This window comes from Manis pentadactyla, chromosome 5 (assembly GCF_030020395.1).
Source record: "Manis pentadactyla isolate mManPen7 chromosome 5, mManPen7.hap1, whole genome shotgun sequence".
In the NCBI taxonomy this organism is placed as follows: domain Eukaryota; kingdom Metazoa; phylum Chordata; class Mammalia; order Pholidota; family Manidae; genus Manis; species Manis pentadactyla.
The window spans coordinates 174,263,401-174,281,958 of NC_080023.1; the positions used below are offsets into that span (position 1 = coordinate 174,263,401).

The window sequence follows — 18,558 nt, forward strand, 5'->3', positions numbered from 1 at the left end:
CCTGTCCCTTGCAGCCACAGGAGTCTTGACCCTTACATGACCACATGGCTAATGAGAGGCTGCTGGCCACAAGACTGGCATCTGGAGAAGACTAGAGCCCAGCTCTGAACTTGCCCATCACATGCAAGACCACAAACAGGTCAGTGGTTATGGCCATGGGAAAAACCTAGAAACGGATGAACTGGCTGTGCTTCAATACCTGTTAGTGTGAAAACACAATGATTTCCTTTATATTTTTCAAGCGGTGAGTCACACCAGTCAGCCCTGGTTTGGCACATCAACTGATTGTTCCTGCCAAGGGAGATGGTTAAGATGGAAAGGTTGATTTATTTGCGTGCACATGTGTCAACACCATCCTGAAAAAAAAGAAAAAAAAAATAGAATGCAGAAGATATGCTTTGCTGGCATGAGTTGTTCCTAAGAGGTCTCCTTCGTGGCCTCAGAGACCAAAAGCTGTGAGGTTAGATGTGTGAGTCTTGAAGCTGACTGAGTGGGGCACATGGTATGATGGGCATTCGGTTGTGGAGAGGTCAGCCCTTTTCCAGTGGTCTGGACAGAGCGGGAGGACTGGTTGTGGTCTGAGACCTGAATCATGAGGAGACGCCAGTCACATGAAGAGCCTGGGTAGGATGGGACAGTTTGAGACTAGTAAGAAGCCCAAGGGGCTGAAGCCTGGCGAGTGAAAGGGCAGAGGGTCACCACACTTGCAATATGCCTCCCCCGTGGGGGGATCCTGGCCATCTGGGGGTCTCAGCAACTTTACATTTTTAATCTCATCTTTCCGTCTGTGCATCTGTTCATCCATTCCACAAACATTTATTACACCAGATAATAGGTGGCATTAAGTCTCAAAGGAAGAGTTCACCAGGCAGAAGGGGAAGACCTGCCTTCTAGGCAGAGAAACCGCACCAGCCAAGGCCTGGAAAAGGGAAGTGAACCATGTGGGTGGGGCTTTCTGGGAAGGACCCTGGATGCCAGGCTTCCAGCCCAGGGGGCTCTCCGCCATTTTTAGAGAGCAGACTATATACATGCAGAACACCAGGAAATGTTGAGACATGAAAAAAAAAGTTTAATGAAATTCATGCTTCTGGGATAAATCAGATATAGTCTTATACTACAGTTGACCCTTGAACAACGTGGTGGTCACCCCCTGTGCAGCTGAAAAATCCACATATAAGTTTTGACTCCCTTAAAACTTAACTACTAATAGCCTACTGTTGACTGGAAGCCTTAACAAAATAAAAATAGTCAATGAACACATCTGTACTATATGTGTTATTTTTCTTACATTCAAGTAAGCTAGGGAAAAGAAAAAGGTTTTTCAAATTGTTACAGATTTCCAAAAATTTTTCCAAAAAAAAAATCTATGTATAAATAGACCTGTGCAGTTCAAACTGAGTTCTTCAAGGGTCAGCTGTGTTTTCTAATACAGCCAAGTGGTAGCAGGGACCGAAGGCTTAAGAAAAGTGAGGGGAGAAACACTTAAAATGGGGACTAGTCCATCAATTAGTTTATTTTTTTTCTGCCAACCAAGAAAAGACCACCATTAGTTACCATTAGTGATGGCCAGTGATGGCCTGGCTTAGAAAGTGCCTGTTTTCTGCTGAGTGTTGCTGGTGCAGGCCAGAGGGAGCTGTTCCAGGGCCTCAATCAGGCAGTGACATGATGAGATTTACACTTTGGAAAGGTCACCGTGTCTGCAGGTGGAGAATGGATGGAGGGGAAGAGAGGGCAGCTGTTAGGAGGCTGGTGGAGAAAGGCACAGGATGAGGACCAGCATTTGGGCAGAAGCCACGGAAACTGCGAATTCCTTGAAGGCAAGAGTTCCGTTGTGTTTTGTGCCTTTTAGCCATGCCTGGCAAGAGCTAGGCACAGCCACTGCTAGGGTTTTTAGAAATGCCCACTGAACGGAATTATCTGGCCCAACAGAACAAAATGGGGGCCTCTCTCTGGTGTCTCTCTGCTTGGGAGAGGCACCATGGTAGAAGACAGACAGAGGTAGGGGGTTTTCTGAGTTTGGAAGCACACAAGGTTTTGAGGAGCTATTTGGAGAGACGGAGCACAAGGCCACTGTTTCCTAAATCTGGCTAGAATCTGCCTGTTACGTCACATCTGTGCAAATGAGGTGTTTGTTACACTTGGGGCCTTCTGCTGCTCATCTTAATAAAAGAACGACCATGTGTCTTTCAACAGGCGCTAGAAAAGCCCAAGTTAAAAGGAATCCATTTGAGACTGTTTAAATCCCTCTTACACACAAGAGTGCACTGTAGACACATCTGGATTCCCAAGCCACAGAACAAAAATCTTGAAAATGTGCTTGGAGAGTACCCAGTTCCCACCACCGTGTCATGCTCTTTGGAGTTTGCTCTAATGCCTTCCAGGAAGAGTTGAGCCTGGTGAGCTTTGTGTCAGCAAGACAGCTGCCGTGGTAGACCGCGATGCCCATTTGTGGAGCACTTATTGTGTGCTGGACCTGAATGAGGGCTTGTCACCAGAGCGTGTGAGTCTCACACTCCCAACCCATTTTGCCTAACCACTAACCTGTCAGCGCTTGAAAACTGTCTCCTGCTCCTGCCTTGTCTGGCTTTAGCCCGGGAAATTCCATGTTTATGTTCCCTTCTGCACTGATTAGGATGACAAGAACACAAAGAAACACTTGTCTCCAAAAGTGACTTCTTGGATCCATTGGCAAAATGTTAGAAAGTAGGTATGAACAAAGCTGAAGAAACAGGACACCCAGGCTCCTTGAGCTTGGGGAGTATTACAGAATCCCAGCCCAGGCCAAGAATGAGTCACAATGAAAGCTTTTAAAATATAAAACCATCAACCTAGATTTCAATTCCAAGGAAACACATACTTGGCCATGAGGGAATGCTTTAAAAAAAAAAATCAGGCTTAAACCACTTGACAGGAAAATAAAACAGCCAAGGAACATTCAAATGTAATGATTTACATCCTCTTCTCTCCCCCGCCTCCCCCACTTCCAATATGGGTCAGAGCGAACATGGATACATCTCCACCAGCCTGCACGTCCTCTCCAGGGGTCCTTCTTCTCACTTAACACTATTTCACGCACACAATCCTGTGCCTGGACGCGGCAGGGTTACAGCTGCATGGTGCTGCCTTAGGGCTGCGATGCCAATCTCATGGATTCTTCATGATTTCCCTGCTCTTGGGTTGCTTGGGGTGGCAGTCTGGGGACTGAGAGGATTTTTTCCCACTATTTATGTGTGCAAGCACTTTTCATTTCATTCAAAGAAACGGAAGCTTGATTGATTTCCTAAATGTAAGAACGAGATTGACCCACAATAAATATTTAAGACTGACTAGGAAGGGCGACCACCATCTGCTAAAACGCAAACCCAGGAATTACTTTGTTAAGCTTTCCCAGTCAAGGAGAATGAATGAATAACCATCCTCTATAATATTTGCTCGGCATCTGATAGTTTACAAAGGTTTCACTTATCTTATTTGATCTTCACAATAGCCCCAGAGAAATAGACAGGGCACGGATTGCGGGGATTATTAAAACCCCACATGTTTTTCTTTCTTAACAGATAAAGGCTCCAAAGGCTTAAAGTCGCTTGAGGGAGATCGGAGAGTTTGGGGACTAAATCGCGGGTCTCTCATTCATTCATGCACGCATTCAAAAAACATTTAGCCAGAGTCTATTCCAAGCGATGAGATGGCAGTGGGTACAAAGATGAATAAAACACAGTCCCCGAGGAGGAGGCAGATCACGTTCCAGCCAGGGGAAGAAAAAGCCAAGCGAAGTAAACAAGTCCGGGCTATGCAAGGTGATGAAAGGAGCAGAGTGCGGGCGACATTTCTAATCTGTTCTCCCCGCAGAGCCCCAGTTGTTATTTACAGTATCTGCCCTACGAAGGGGGCGGAGGGCTTAGCCGCGGGCTTGGGGGGTCGGATCGCTGCGGGGGTCAGACACGGCGTGGGGACGTTACTCGTCCTCTCTGGGCAAAGGCAAACGTTCCCCGGGGTGCCCAACCAAGCGCGGGGTGCCAGACCCCCGAATTTCCCTCCACGAGCCGAGTCAGGGCGCTCACGCGCCGGGGCCGCCGGCTGGGGAGGGCAGCGGCCCGCTGGCGGCGGGGGTTTGCTCGCCAGGCATCGCGCGTCGCCCCGCCGGGCGAGAGCGCCCCTTCCCCGCGCGCCGCCGCGCCCACCTCCCGGCTCTGGAAGCCGCGGCCCCTTCCTTGGAACCAACGCGCCAATCCGGCTCTCTGGCGCTCTCTACTCTTTTTCTTTTATTTAATTCATTTTCATATTTCCCCCCAAAGATATCTTTAACATTAATCTTTGGTTACACATCGATGCACAGAAACAGTCTCCTTCACAAAAATGAAGCCAGACCAGGCCGCCCACCGGCGGCGGTGTGAGCGGCGCTGGGCCTCGCGCCGCCGGGCTGCCTTCCGCGAGCGCCGGCCGGCTGGCTGGCGTCGTACCGCTCGGGCTGCGTCCTCTCCGCCGGCCCAGCGCCTAGCACGCGGCGAACGCGCGGAACACACGCACGTGTGTACGGAGTTTGCTTAATGCAGGAGCAAATGCAGGGACGAAGGCGCGCGCCAGTTCCGGGGCGCTGCCCCCGGGTTAGGACCCCACTGCCGAGCCCTGGCGGGGGCCCCTCGACGGCCCCGGCGTTCCTCGGGCCTGCCTCGCGGGCCCGGGCGGCTCCAGCCCAAGGCGTCCCCGCAGAGCCCTGCCTGAACCCCGCCAACCCGGCCCGGACAGCGTGTGGGGGTCGCTCGCCGCCGGGTCCACGGCGGGGAGGCGGTGCGGGGGCCGCGGGGCCCCTCGGCACGAAGAAGTCGTGGTCGCGGGGGCTGTCAAAGTTCCGGGCAACTTTTCCACTTGAGATTCCACAACCCTGCAGTGCCCCCTACAGAAAGCGGCAGCCGCGAGGGCGGGCGCCCCCGCGACCCCCGACTGGCGGCGGCGGCCTGGAGCGCTAGCTTTTGCTTTTTTTTTAAAATACTGGCTGTTTTTCGGATACTTTTTTTTTTTTTTTTTTTTTTGCAGAACTGAGGGGGAAAAAAATAAAAAGCGAGCGTGAGCCGCCGCCTGCAGTGGAGCGTGCTCGGCCTCCAGAGGCAGTCGTCTCCAACTTTTCCTCTGCCGCCCCAACTCCGCGCGCCTCGAACTTCGGCTCTGCGGGAGCCCAAATTTGCCTGCCGCGCAACTCCACTCTAATGTGTGCCCCAAAGCCTCTGGCAATGGTTTGCAGCTTGGGGCCACGGTCCCGAAGCTCAGTCCTGCCCGCTCCCCGGGCCCGGACCCAGTTGGGCCAGGAGACACCGGGCGCCTGGGAGCACCCCGAGAGAGAGGGCGGAGCTCTCCTGCGCCCCGGGGCAGTGGGGCAGGGAGCTCCCGTGCCCGGAACGTTGAGAGCTAGGCTTGCAAATGTCGCGGGGGGGCACTCGCGAGAGACGGACAGGAAGAGGGCCAGGGGGGACGCCAGAACCCGGGACCACAGCACGGAAACGGCCCGGGGCTGAGCTGCAGTCAGATCCGGGGATGGAGGGAGCCGGCGAAGAGGAGTGAGAGGCCTGGGAGGCATGCCCTGCTGCCCTCCTCGGAGGCTGGCAGGCTGCTGTAGCAGTGGAAGATCAGGCCACCCATAAAGGGAAGGGGTCAGGAGGTCGGGCCCGGGCCTTAGCAGGCTCAGACAAGGCCCAAGAAGGGAGCACCAGGCGCCCTGGAGTTCAGGGCCCAGGCCTGGCCCAGGTTGTCCAAAGGGGCCTAGGCCAGGCCTCTAGTGAGGAAACTGAGTTAGAGCCAGGCCTCAGGGCACGGCCTAGCCTGTGAGCCAAGTTAGGAGTAGGGGGCCAAGATCCTTGGGGGTCTCAGAGACTAAGGGGTTAGGGGCTTCAGGGCCTCCCAGTCCAGAGCCGGATTGGCGAGTTGGACGCTTGTAGATCCAAGCTTGGATTGGGGTGGGGTCTCTGGGAGGGTGGCTAGCTACGCAAGGATTGGGGGGATCTAAGTGCTTAGAGATCGAAGGCAGGTCTTGGGTAGGGGGAATCAGACAACTGGAAAGCCTAGCTGTTATTTGAGGAGGGGTCTTCGCTCCTTGGCGAAGCGCAAAGCCGCATCTCTTTGGCTTGAGGCCTTGTCGAGAGGCTTTTGTGAAGGGTGGGCCGGCTAGGCCAGACTAAGAAAGAAAGTGAATAAACCAGGAATATAAGTGGGCGGGGGTCCCCTGAGAGGGGGGTCACAAAGGGTGAGACATGGCCACCAGGCGTTTAACGGACGCTTTCTTGTTGTTGCGGAATAATTCCATCCAAAACCGGCAGCTGTTAGCCGAGCAAGTGAGTAGTCACACCACCTCCAGCCCTCTGCATTCACGTAGCATTGCTGCGGTGAGTCTCCCGGCGGCCTCTCCGACACACGCACTGTGTGCACTGCGGCTCTGCCTGTCTGTCTGTCTCTGTCTGTCTCTCTGTTTAAAAAAAGAAGATCAGAATAATACGGAAATGCACGGCCTCTCGGCTAGGTCCGGGGGCATCTATAACCCTGGACGGGGGAAAAAAAAACAGTCTCAGGCCCCCGCTGCTCCCACCTCTGCCTTCCTCTCCTCACTTCCGCAACCCTCCCCGTTCCTTCCTCACCCCCCCTGGCGTCACTGCACGACCGCCGCCTCCAATTTACATATGTTTTAACACTAAGATTTGGAAGCGTCCGGCCTTTCTGAAGCCTTTTTGTTTCGTTTGTTTTATGCCTCCTCCCCCCCCACCCCCCCCATTCTGAGCCTCACTTTGGTTCTAGTAGCCGGGATGCAGGATCGCAGACCCAAATCCTTGCAAATGAACGACATCTTCCCCCAACTATGGAAGAAGTCGGGTTTTTGTGGGGGCTTTTTTTTTTTTTGCCCTTTTTCTTTTAATGGCCTCGTAGCCTTCTCTGTGACCGTGTCCCCATGAATAATTGCTTGACTGTTTTTCCCAGTGCTTGTTTGTGAGATTGTAAGGTGCTTAGGTTCTTCATTTTCCATTTCCCAAAGAGGAAATAAGCTTTTCCCTCCATTCGAACTTCCAAAAAAAAAAAAAAAATTGCGTATGTGAAAACTAACCCCCCCAAATAGCATATATTTGTAATTTAATTAATCTGAACCTTTCTTCAGCCCAGCAGTAGAATATTTTATAGGGAGGGCCTGGAAGGATTACTGTTTTTTGTTTGTAATGAGGGCTCCTTTCCCGTTTTGAGCCTCAATTTTATGCTGTTAAATAAGGGGTGGGTCTGGCTGATCTCTACAAGACAATGTTGATTCGCGTTTTAGTATCTAAAATTGAAAAGTGAAATTATGAAACTAGTTTTATTGGGGGGCTCCTTGCTATATAGACTGGCTAGGCTTGAATAGAAGCAGCATTGAAAGATGGGGGAATAGTTATCCCAAAGTCAGATTCTTGGGGATTCTACTTGAAATACACAGCTTTGGGAATCTCACACTTATTTCATCTCTTAGGGACTGTATTGCCTTTTAATCTTTTTTTCTTTGACTTTATCTAAATTCTTAAGAAAGGTAATGCCATGAGTCTCAATCGTTGGCAGCAGCGGGAAAGACACTTCTTTTTTGTAAATCCTAAGTGGAAAATGTCTTTGGCCGTATTGCTGCTATAGAAAAGCTATTTTAAGCCCAGTGAACAGTTTCAGGAATAAAATCGCATAAACTCAGGCCAAAAAGCATAGAAAACAGGGATAGAGTGTGTTTAGATTTTCATTTACTTGAGAATTTAAAGTTCTTTTGCATCTATAAACTAAAAGAAATGATACAGAAATAAATGTAAAATGGAAACTGGCTAATTCCAGTGCTAATTTTGAAAAGAATGTTCTGAAATAAACTAAGAACTAGAGAATAGAAATTGAGTGAATAAAATTTCTCAATGGAACCTTATTTTTCATTAAGTTAAGAAGTAAAAGTTGCATGGTCCTTAAATGGCTTGATTTTTATGCAGCCTGGTGGGGGAGAAAAAAGACAAAACTAAAACTCCCGTTAATGTTTCTAAGGTTATCAGTTTTAAGTGATTGAAAAACATTGTTTGCTTCTAAGTTTTTAATTGTATAAGGTTCAAAACACTCTGACCTGTTGGGTAACATGAGACTTTTTTTTATTAGTAGTATTGATCATTAAGTCGGTTTTAAAAACCTGGGTCTGAGACAGGCAGCTTTTTAAAAGTTCATCTCTACATCAAACTGATTTATAAAATGGTTTTCTAAGTTAAGCAATTAAAAATATACATAAACTAAGTCAAATAATTAAAAATGGGTAAGTATACAATTTGGAAAAATAGGTATGTCAAAAAATGTACAAATATATTTAGCTAACTTAGGCAATTGCTTGAAAATAGATTTCTAAATCACATGTCTAATATATGTCTAAATCAGAACATTCAAAAATATTTTCTGTAATCCCATTTAAAATGTTACATATTAGTCTATTTTAAATCTATCTAAGAGTATAGGCAATCAGATCATTTAAAATATCCTTGTAGTCAACTCAGACTATCTAAAAAATACTTTGCAATTAAAAATGGTTTGCTTAAGGTAGAATTTTAAAAGAGAACATATTTATATATATTAATTGTGTACACTAAAAAACATGACATGTCATACATTTCTGCTGTATTTAGGGGTGAAGTTTTGTATCATAAGTTGCTCACAATTGATGCTACACGCAAAATCGAATACGACATAATGTTAACATGACTAAATAGATGGTACTATTTTTTCAACTTTTCTGTAAATTGGAAACAAACATTTTTGGGGAAAGGCCATGTATAACAAACACAGTGTTTAAGAATTTCATTGAATAACTCGAGTATTTTTCACTACATATCTAGCTCATAAAAAATTTAAAACCTCAGTTCTGACTTATAAACTTCAAAACCATGTAACAAATCAAACAAAATTATAGCTGTCAAATTTGAATATGGACTGGGTTGTAGGTGATACCAAGAAATTATTAGTTAATTAAACTAATTATAGTTAATTGCTAATTAGAGGCTTATTGAAATGATGAGTAATGAAATTTCAAAATATCACTTATTTCATGTACTTAACCCCCTCTCCCAATAAAGGGAACAAATTAGGCAAAATGTTACTAATTGTTAAATCTGTTGATGAATTTGTAGGGGGACTTTATACCATTTTACACACTCTTCTGTGTGTTTGAAAAATTATAAATAAAAACTTTGAAAGATATATACCAGTCACATTAAAAACATGAGTGAAACAAAAGTAGACAATTTGTAAATAGCTTAAACTCAGGTAATTAGAAAAGAAGTAACTAAGCTCTAGATTTTAACTTAATTTTTAAAATCTTAAACTTGAAATTTCTAGTTCCTAGTTAGAAAAAAAAGCTGTAGAAGTTGATTTTGGTGTGTGTATTTGTTATCTCACACACAACCCAAAATAAATCACATCTCAAGTAATGGTTTTGGGTTTTGGGTTTTTGTTTTGTTCTAACCTGAATTTTCATATCCTTATGTAAGGAAAAGGCTGTGGAAATTGATTGGAAACTAGGGTTTTGTGTGTGCATCTCACACACCTCTAAACTAAGCACACCTAAAACTTTTATCAAAAAACATAACCATGCATTTTTTTTGCATCCTAGTTTGAGGGAAAAACTGGAAATTGGTTGGGGGTGACAGTGGGGTTGTTGTGTACCTGTCTATGCATACAAAGAGATTGTGCTGCATTCAGGCAGACGTGTCACAGCTAAGCAGGAATTTAGGGAGGATGTGCAGTGACAAAACAAACCCAAGTCCCAAGGGCCAGAGGGGACCTATAGGTCACCCAGCATCCCCTTCTGTGATAACCCCTGTGCCTGCCTCCCTTGACCGTGTTCTGTGATGGCGATAGGAAATTCCAGCAGCTGCTCACGCCACCAAAAAGTCTTTGCCTATATTAACCCAGTTGTGTCTGAATCTCACGTCCTGTGGCCCTAGCCCTGGTTCTGGCCCTCAGGGTCTCCTTGACACCGGAAACCTCTTGCTGCTCCTGCAGGATAACCCTACAGCCTCCTTGTTCCCTGGAGCTTTCTCCAGCTCAGCGGTCCCGGCTCAGGCAGTGTGGTTTGCCTATGAATCAGCTCTAGTTTTTCTGTATCCTTTTTAAAGTTCAGCACCCAGAACTGAACAAAATTCTACTTAATTGTGTTCTTGGTTGTATTGATAATAGCAAACCTAAGAGTTAGAAACAGGCTGGGGTTTGATTTTTAGGCTGTCGGCAAAGTGCAGTTGTTGCCCTTTCTCCTTCATTCTGTTCTGGCCTGTTTCGGATGTGCCCCATCATGTAGTGCCTCAGGGCAGCAACGTATGGGAATTTAGGGCTAAGTCTCACTGCAGCCCACTCCGAATGTGTCTTTCGACAAGCTTTTAATTAATCTCTTTGGACATCTTCTGCTTTACGTGTAAATGGAGGGGTTTGAGTTAGGTGATTTCCTGTGGCCCTATGGATTCAACAATGCTCTCTCAAGTTCTGTTTTAATACACAGTTTCTCTCCACCACACAGCCTTAGCTTTGGTTTGAAGAGGAGAGAGACAGTTAACAACATTACAGGGTTTGTTACTCCAGTGCTACCAGCAGATATCCTTAGAAGTGGCTCCAGTACTGTACAGAGTAACTTTGACGTTACTGATGCCAAGTGCAGATTTTAAGGCAGCACCGCATTCAAGCAGTTACAGGCATCTTGGCTTTAAGAAACTGGAATGAATTCACAAAGTTGAACAGTCATTTTAAAAAATGTATAAAGTTTTAAATGAATGACTGAAAAGTAGGTGTTGAGTTGCTGTTCTGATCTGATGAGGTGCTGTATGACTTGAATGATTGCCTTTGGTCTCCAGGAACGGATCTAACAGGGATTGGGGCTACTTTGCTAGAGTTTACTGCTTAATCTAGTCTCTGTTTTAAAATAATGCATAATCTGTAAATGGAAGCTAGAGTTAATTGGTCTTAGATTAGTTTGAAACTAGCACATTATTTTTAATAAAATATGGTGTGCTTTGGGGGGGAAAAAAGGAAACTAAAGATTAATTAACTATGGCTGTAGGAAGCCTGAGGTCCTTCTCCAGTCTTGACTGTACTTATTAGCTAAGACTTATTGAGAACTTACTATGTGCCTGGCACTGGGCTAAGCCATTTCTATATGCAACCTCCTTTCATCCTCACAGAACTCTACCAAATAGATGCTGTTGCTTTTCTCATGATACAGATGAGGAAGCTAAAGCTTAGAGGAGGCAGAAAACTTGCTCAGTGTTGCCCACCTGAAGAGTCTGCAAGCTGGGAGTGGGAACGCCGGCAGACCCGGCTGCAGAGCCTTGCGCTCACCTACTGGGCCACCAGCGGCTGGCTTCTTTCACCTGTATTCGTGCTGTGGGTCCTGGAAAAAAGAAGGACCCACTGCTTAAAATTTTTTTCCCTACAATAAGATGCTGTCTTTCTTTATCTCACTTTACAACCATACAGAGTCAATTTGAACTTGCATATTGAAGGTTCTAAGTTTTAGTCCACACTGAATCTGTTGGAAAATTAGTTCTCTGTCTTTACAATCCAAGTATGAAATCATTGTATATTTCTCTTTAGATCTATTTGCTTTTCTGCTTCGAAAGATTCCGTTTGAGCAGTGAGGCCTACTTGAGAATAAGGGAACTTTGTTGGATAAAAGTGAAGCAAACTTCTATTTTGGCAGTAACGGAAATAAAGTAAATATCACTATAGTATAGACCTGTATTTCCAACTCATTTTGCTCAACTTTTCCAAACTTCCTGAGTAAACACAGATGAGTTTCCACTTGTTTTTCAGTTTTATGTAGGAAGTTTTTAGACTATTCCACATGCTACTTGGAGTTTTCAGTATTTGCTTGATTGTGTGCCCTTGGCAGGTCAAAAGCCTGGATATAGACATTATAGAGATTTAGAAGGTGCTGATATGTAGTAACATGTCTTCATCTGGCTGTATTCTGATTTTTCCTGATGGTAGTTCTAAATGTTTTAATTCAAGTCTTCTGGTGATTTGGTGGCAGGAGTTTTCAAAGCCTTCCATTTTTAAATAGCAAAATGGGGAGGGAGGGGAAAATACACTTACACATTCTGAAGCTTGGTTTTCTTATTTGTAAAAAGAGAGCCGTATGTAGTCCCTAATTCTGATTTCACCTCTTATCAACTAATAATTGTAGAAATCAAAAGGTCAGGGTGTGTGCTTGGTTAATAATCACAAAGACAGGCCCATGTGCAGCAGAGATCTTAGCCATGGTTTGCAGCAATACTTTGTTCAAAGGTAAGAAGCTGAGGGGCTGCTATGAAACAGCCAGATGTGTAGACTAAGATACTGAAATTAGGTGTTCTGCCTTGGCTTGTTCTAGTCATAAAAACACTTCAGTGCTTTCTTGCTGAAAACGTTAAGCTTTTAAAAAATAAAAATTTTCCTTTTTCTTAAAGTAAAAAGTAAGTCAGAGTTCCATTTGACACTATCTTCTCTATTAATATCTTCTAATACTACTCTTATGGCAGGGTATGTGTGTAAATGTTGTCTCTTTTGCTCTCAGAGCCAGTTGTAGGACTGAAGAGGACTTGTAGCTTTCTATAATGTCAGCTAATTGAATTTTTACACGGAGGAGTGTTGTTTGATTACATTTTTATTGCTGTCATTGTTTAATAATATTTTGGCCCTGATAAACCAGTTTCATTTGTACTATTAATTTTTAAATAATGAAATTATGTGTTTTGTTTTCTAAATTTACTACTAAGCATAAAAAAATCAACACAGCTGATAATTGAAATTCACCACTAATTACTTCAGTGATCAATATGGTAAAAAAAAAATAATAATAACCTAGTTGTTTAGATTATCTATCATCAGCAAATGTCTGTTGAGAAAAAGAGTTCCGTGTTCATCTTAAAAAGAACCTTTAATTTTAAATTGAAACTTAATCCTCTGCCTGCTGGTGCTTTTTCCTTCCTACTCCCCCTTTAAAAACATCTCTTTATCTTTTTGTTTTGTTACTTGCTTTTATAATAGCTTTTAAATAACAATTTGCTTTCTAGACTAATAATAATATATGCCAAGCAAATGGGAAGAGTTTTTCTTTTCTTTTACCACCTGTGTCTCTCTCCGGGAAGAGTGGTCTCTCGGCTCGCTTATTACCACGGGTAAAGCCGTGTCTGCAGAGTTGAATTTGCAGAGACCTTACATATGTGGTCACTCAAATATTACCTGAATACAACCATAGACGATTTTGTGGGTTGTTCATTTTCTAATTTTGCTGCATTTGCAGGGCTGGCTTACATGTTAAAATATGCACTTATTTGACATGGTAAAATTACATCTTAGTTTTGCTGTGTATTTTATCTTCCTAAGGGAAATTTAGAATATCATATGTGGTAATTTGATATTTATGAACTGATGAGTATTATATTTTAGCGAAACTAAAGCAAGTGTTTTGTTTCTATTGTATTTTAATTTTTATAACTATTGTTTGTTTGTTTCCTCTTTCATTTACCAAAACAACAATCACAGTAAATACAAATAAAAAATATATCTTGTCTCTTTTTTTTTTAAAAAAGGAAGAATTGGGAGGGGGAGATTTTTTTAAATGCCTTGGTCAAGTGGATCTCTGTTTTTAGTTGACTTCAGAGTTGCTTGAAATCTCAGTGTTTCCTCAACTGACCATACCATATCTGTCTGTCTGTCCCCATCCTCCTTTCTTCCTGCTGTCCCTAAATCTGGATGGGGCTGATGGGAACAACATATCTCTTCAGGAGCTGGATGAGGTATCGTATTTTGAATATTTTTGTATGTTAGTTAATAAAATTATGCTTGCTTATTTGAAGTCTTTGGTCATACTTAAAGTGCCAACAGCTTACACATATCTTAGCATGTGTTTTGATTACTTATAGTTGTGTTTAACAATTTAATGCTTAGGATTTATTTGATATATCTTCATACCAGGTAAATCGATGTTTAGAGAATGGTTTAGGCACATTATTTCCTATTCTTGAGAAAATGTCCCAACTTTGAAAGCAGTAAAGATTGAACATTTCCTTGAACTTAAGCTAGACTGTTTTTAGAATTATGTGTGTAACTCCCTAGATTTCTGAGAAATGTGTAGTGAGATGCTCAGGTGTAGTGTAGGAGGACAGGATGTATGCGGGAGCCCTAAGGAAGTAGGACTTACAGCCACTGATGGGCTTAGGCGTCTTCAGGTCACCGTGTGGGGATGATGCCGGTGAACTTGTGTGTGTGCTGCCTGAGCTAATCATTGCATGGTCCCCCTCCGCCCCGTCTAGCAGCGCGCTTCTGGCCTTTTCATTACTTAGTAGCAATTCACCCTGAGATGGAGAGAGTGCATATTCATAGCTCTTGTTCTAGTAGCGCTAATAAAGGGAGGGAAGGGAGATTGAACTGATTGTTAATTTTGTATTTCTATTATCTGTTTCAATGGTAAAGGAGTAAAAATATTTTTCCTGAGGGTAGGTCTTTTAAAAAGTAATTGTGGGGAATGTTTTTTCTTTTTGTTTGTTGTAATTTATAAGTATGAACAGAGAGGTGGGATTAGAGTGAATGTCTTCAAAACCAGTAGGGTTCCTGACCAGTGGGTTAAGACCCATCTGTAAATTCTAAAAACCTTAACTGGTTGATAATAACAGATGGGGAACAACCTGAACATCTTCCACTGAGAACTGGGTGGATTACGTAGCGTCTCTCATTCTCCATACCTTTTGAAGAATGCCGTCTCTCAGTGAGGGCGGCCGCAGAGTGAGCCCCAGACACACGGCTAAGTGGGAAGGAGTCTGATGCAAAACCGTCTGAACAATGCGATTCCTGCCTCTTATTTTTTTTTTTAAGAAAAGTAACTCACATTTATGCTTGTGTATACTTAGAAAATTTCTGAAAAGAGACACAAACTGTAAATAGTGGATGCCTTCCAGGAGAAGTCTGGGATGGAAGAGAAGCATCCTTTCTATTGCAAACCCTTTTCTTAGGTTGGACATTGGTTTTTAGACCATGTGCACGTGTTCCTTTTTGTCACTTAAAAAACTTGGTATTTAATAAGACAGGCACAGTCGCTGGGGGGTCATCAGGTGAGAAATTGGGGATCAACAGAGGTGAGGCTTAGAACCTCACCCCCCCTGTACTGAGAGAAATCTTCTGCATATGTGGATGTTTTATTGCCCTTGTCTAGCTTGGATTAACACATAGTCTACAGGCACACACCTGATCATCTACATTTGCTCTCTTACAACACTAAACTGTTTTCTACCTTTATGTTGTATCTACCTACCACTTCAGCATCTTATTAAAAATAATAAAGAGAGAAATGTGGTATCCACATATAAATCAAGTATAAAAATCAAATGTGTATTCATATTTGAACTGACTGTTTATAGTTCATAATGCATGAGCAAAACCAAAAGTTTCTGTGATGACTGCCCTTGTACTGTTCACCATGTAACTTATTCACTATGTAAGAATTTGTTCTCCATGTAAGAACTTGTTCGTTATGCTTCAGAAGATTGGAGACTGACGAAAAATAGGCTTGGGGTGGATTAATGATTGTGCATTGAGCATTGACTCCCCTATACAGAATTTTATTGTTGTTAACAACCATTTGATCAATAAAAATGAGAGATGCCCTAACAACAACAACCAAGAAAAAGTACACACTTCCAATTGTAAAATAAATAAGCAACCGGGATGTAATGTATAGCATAAGGAATATAGTCAAAATATTGTAACAACTTGGTATGGTGATAGCTGGTACTTAGAATTATCATGTATATAAATGTTGAATCACTGTGTTGTACACCTGAAACTAATGTAATGTAATACTGTGTGTCAACTACCCTTCAATAAAAAATAATTATCTAAAAAAAAAAAAAAAAAAAAAACTTGGTATTTAAAAACAGCTACTTTTAGATGGTGGTCCCTTGAGCTGTGCCCACCTCAGGAACCTCTCGCCAGCACCTGGCCTGGGTCCTGGGCTCTACTTAAGCTCGCATACAACATGTAGGCCTCTCTGGGGCCCAGTAGACGCGGGAGGATTTGTTGGGCAGACTCTACAGCATTACGGTTTGGGGCCTTAGCGAGCAGGCCTTTCAGGATAGATTGTTACCCCTTACCGAGCAGTTTGTAAGTATGGGACTTGGGACCCCGAAAAGGAAGTATATGATAGCAAACAATTATTAACAACTTCAGTTGAAGAAGCATTTGAGCACTTTTCCACGAAGGGCACATCAGTGGTCGTATGGACTTAGGGGTCTGCCATCTGAACTGATTTCCAGTCTTTCCTACTTCCTGTTTCAGACAAGTTCCAGAAACTGGCCACCCAGTGTAGGAACCACACAGCCCTTTTACATTTCTTACTCTTAGATTCTGTGCTTAAAGGGGGTCTCCACAGTCTGTGCCCAGGGACCCTGAATGGGGAGCCACTCTCTCTACACACAACCCTCATGTGCTGTTAGAATTCTTTGAACTCAAAGCCTGGTCTTTCTGTTATGGGTACTCATGGCCACCTCATCCCATGAGCAGTTCACTTGGCCCTTGTCCTTTGTCCAGAATCGTCGTATCTTTTATGAAGAGTAGCTTCCAGAATTGTACATGATACTTTATTTACTTCGTTCATTCATTCCATCCACTTACTGTTGACTCATTCAGCTATATTTATTACTACTAAGTATACTTATTATTACTAAGTGCCAGGTGCCGAGCTGGGGCTGCATCAGGAATAGTGTCCAGACCCTTGCTTCACCAAGGCTGCGGTAGGGCTTCAAGTCACTGTATTCTGGGAATAGTAAAAGCGACCCCCAACTCTGGGTGTGGGGTTAAATGGAAGCCCACCTCTTTGTAAATGAGGCCTGAACAAACTTCCCTGACTGCATCACTTGGGCCTCCCAGAGTCAAGCCACTGAGGAGCTTTCTGCAGTCTACCCATACTCCTACTTAGACTAACTGGAAAATCTGCCCCCCGGGGATACAAACGACTCTTCTTTCTTCTCCAGAATACTAATTAAGGTTAACTAAGGTGTCCCCTGAGAAGGAAGCCTACCTACCATTCACTCTCTTGTCCAGAGAAGTGTCTGGCCATCCTTTGTTCTCTGCTCTAATCTACTTTCCCTTCTGTAGCAAAAGTCACCTCCCAAATAGTTGGGTTTTAAAATTCATAATAGGATGTATTTAAAAATTACAAAATATAAATGTCAAGCTCCCAAACCACATAGCCTGGGGAGGGCAAGGTGATACAGTTAGGGACATGAGGGTAGTTTTGAGAAAGTCTCTGAACTGGCTGGGTAGTTGCAAACGGGGGCAGCTCCCTTACAGGGTTGCTGTTGGGACTGAAAAGGGCACGTCAGCAGAGGCACAGCACTGACAGGGTGTAGAGTTGCTGCTCTCCACTTATGGTTTTTTTAAGGGTGTGTATAACAGTTGAGAAACAGAAAAATAAATGAAACTAGCAATATTTATATCTGGGTAGTATGATTTACAGATCTTTTATTTCTCTCTTTTTTTGTACATTTAAAAAAGTGTATTTTGAACATTTCTTGTGATCACAAACAGTAATCACTGTTTTAGAGCAATCACAGGTTTGAAAAAAAACTGTAGTCTGGCATCTCTGATTCTCTTACTCACGTACTTACTCCCTTCCTCAAAGAACCGAGATTTCTTGAGCCTAATGACTGTTAGCGAAATCATCAAGCCCCTGAGCCCAGGGAGTTAGGCTTGTGGCCTGACTTCATCATGCATGTTCCCAGATCATCTCATGGAAGTGAGAGTTGCTAGGCTATAATTTTTAGCATCGCTTCTGGACTTTTTAAATGTTCATTGCTGTAGGCAACCGTCAGTATTGTTTCTTATGACCAATGAATTATGACTGAACTTAGTTTATTATTTTTTTTAGGTGGGGTGGAGGGGGACATTTGCCAGACTTTTCTAATCTCTATGGAGGCTTAACAGTGCATCACATCAGCCTTCTTGTAAAGGCAGAGTTCTATAGGAGTAGGAAGGCTATATATTTGGTACAGCAAAATTTATGTGAGTGTATGTGTATGTTTCTTTCATAGATCAAGAACTTGTCCATACTGGCTGGTACTCTTTACACATGTCAATGTCTCAGGTGAATCAAGGACAGAAGATACCTTCAGTGGGACTGGCAGGAAGACACTTGGGTGTGCTGCTTTGAGCAGCCCCTGGAACTTTCCTGCACTGACGAAGTTGAGTTAGATGACTCTGGGTTAGGATAGCACCCCCATAGTTCTTGGAGGACAGGGCTACAAATCAGAGAGACAAGAATTCTAAGAATAATTTTTACTTAAAAAATATGGAAAGATTTTTTACTTCATAAGAACGAGTTCATTTAAGAAAAGCTTTAATGACCAACATCATGTATTTGGAAGGGGTGCTAAGTTGAAATTCAGCAAGGATTAGTAAAGAGAATTACAAGTCTGCAGTTTTTTAAGGTCTGCATTGACTGAGATGGCAATTCAAAAACTGATATATCCTGGATCTTGAAAAAAATAAGAAAACGTGTTTTCAAATGGGAAGTGAGGGTTC

The 18,558-nt window shown here is 43.5% G+C and overlaps 1 protein-coding gene across 7 annotated transcripts in view; it reads left to right on the forward strand.

Moving 5' to 3' along the window:
- Window positions 1-5,465: 5,465 nt before the first annotated feature.
- The window catches only part of STX16 (syntaxin 16), a 28,776-nt gene continuing 15,683 nt past the window's right edge, over window positions 5,466-18,558 (forward strand). For 2 of the 7 annotated variants that reach the window (XR_008998036.1, XM_057503114.1), the window contains exon 1: window positions 5,468-6,374. Coding sequence is in view for 3 of the 7 variants with exons in the window: in XM_057503114.1 (XP_057359097.1) it covers window positions 6,243-6,374 (132 nt within the window). In the remaining 4 variants the exon portion in view is untranslated. Of the gene's footprint in view, window positions 6,375-12,868; window positions 13,782-18,558 lie in introns of those variants that run through there. The other 5 variants (XR_008998034.1, XM_036901881.2, XR_008998035.1 and 2 more) reach the window with 4 other exon arrangements.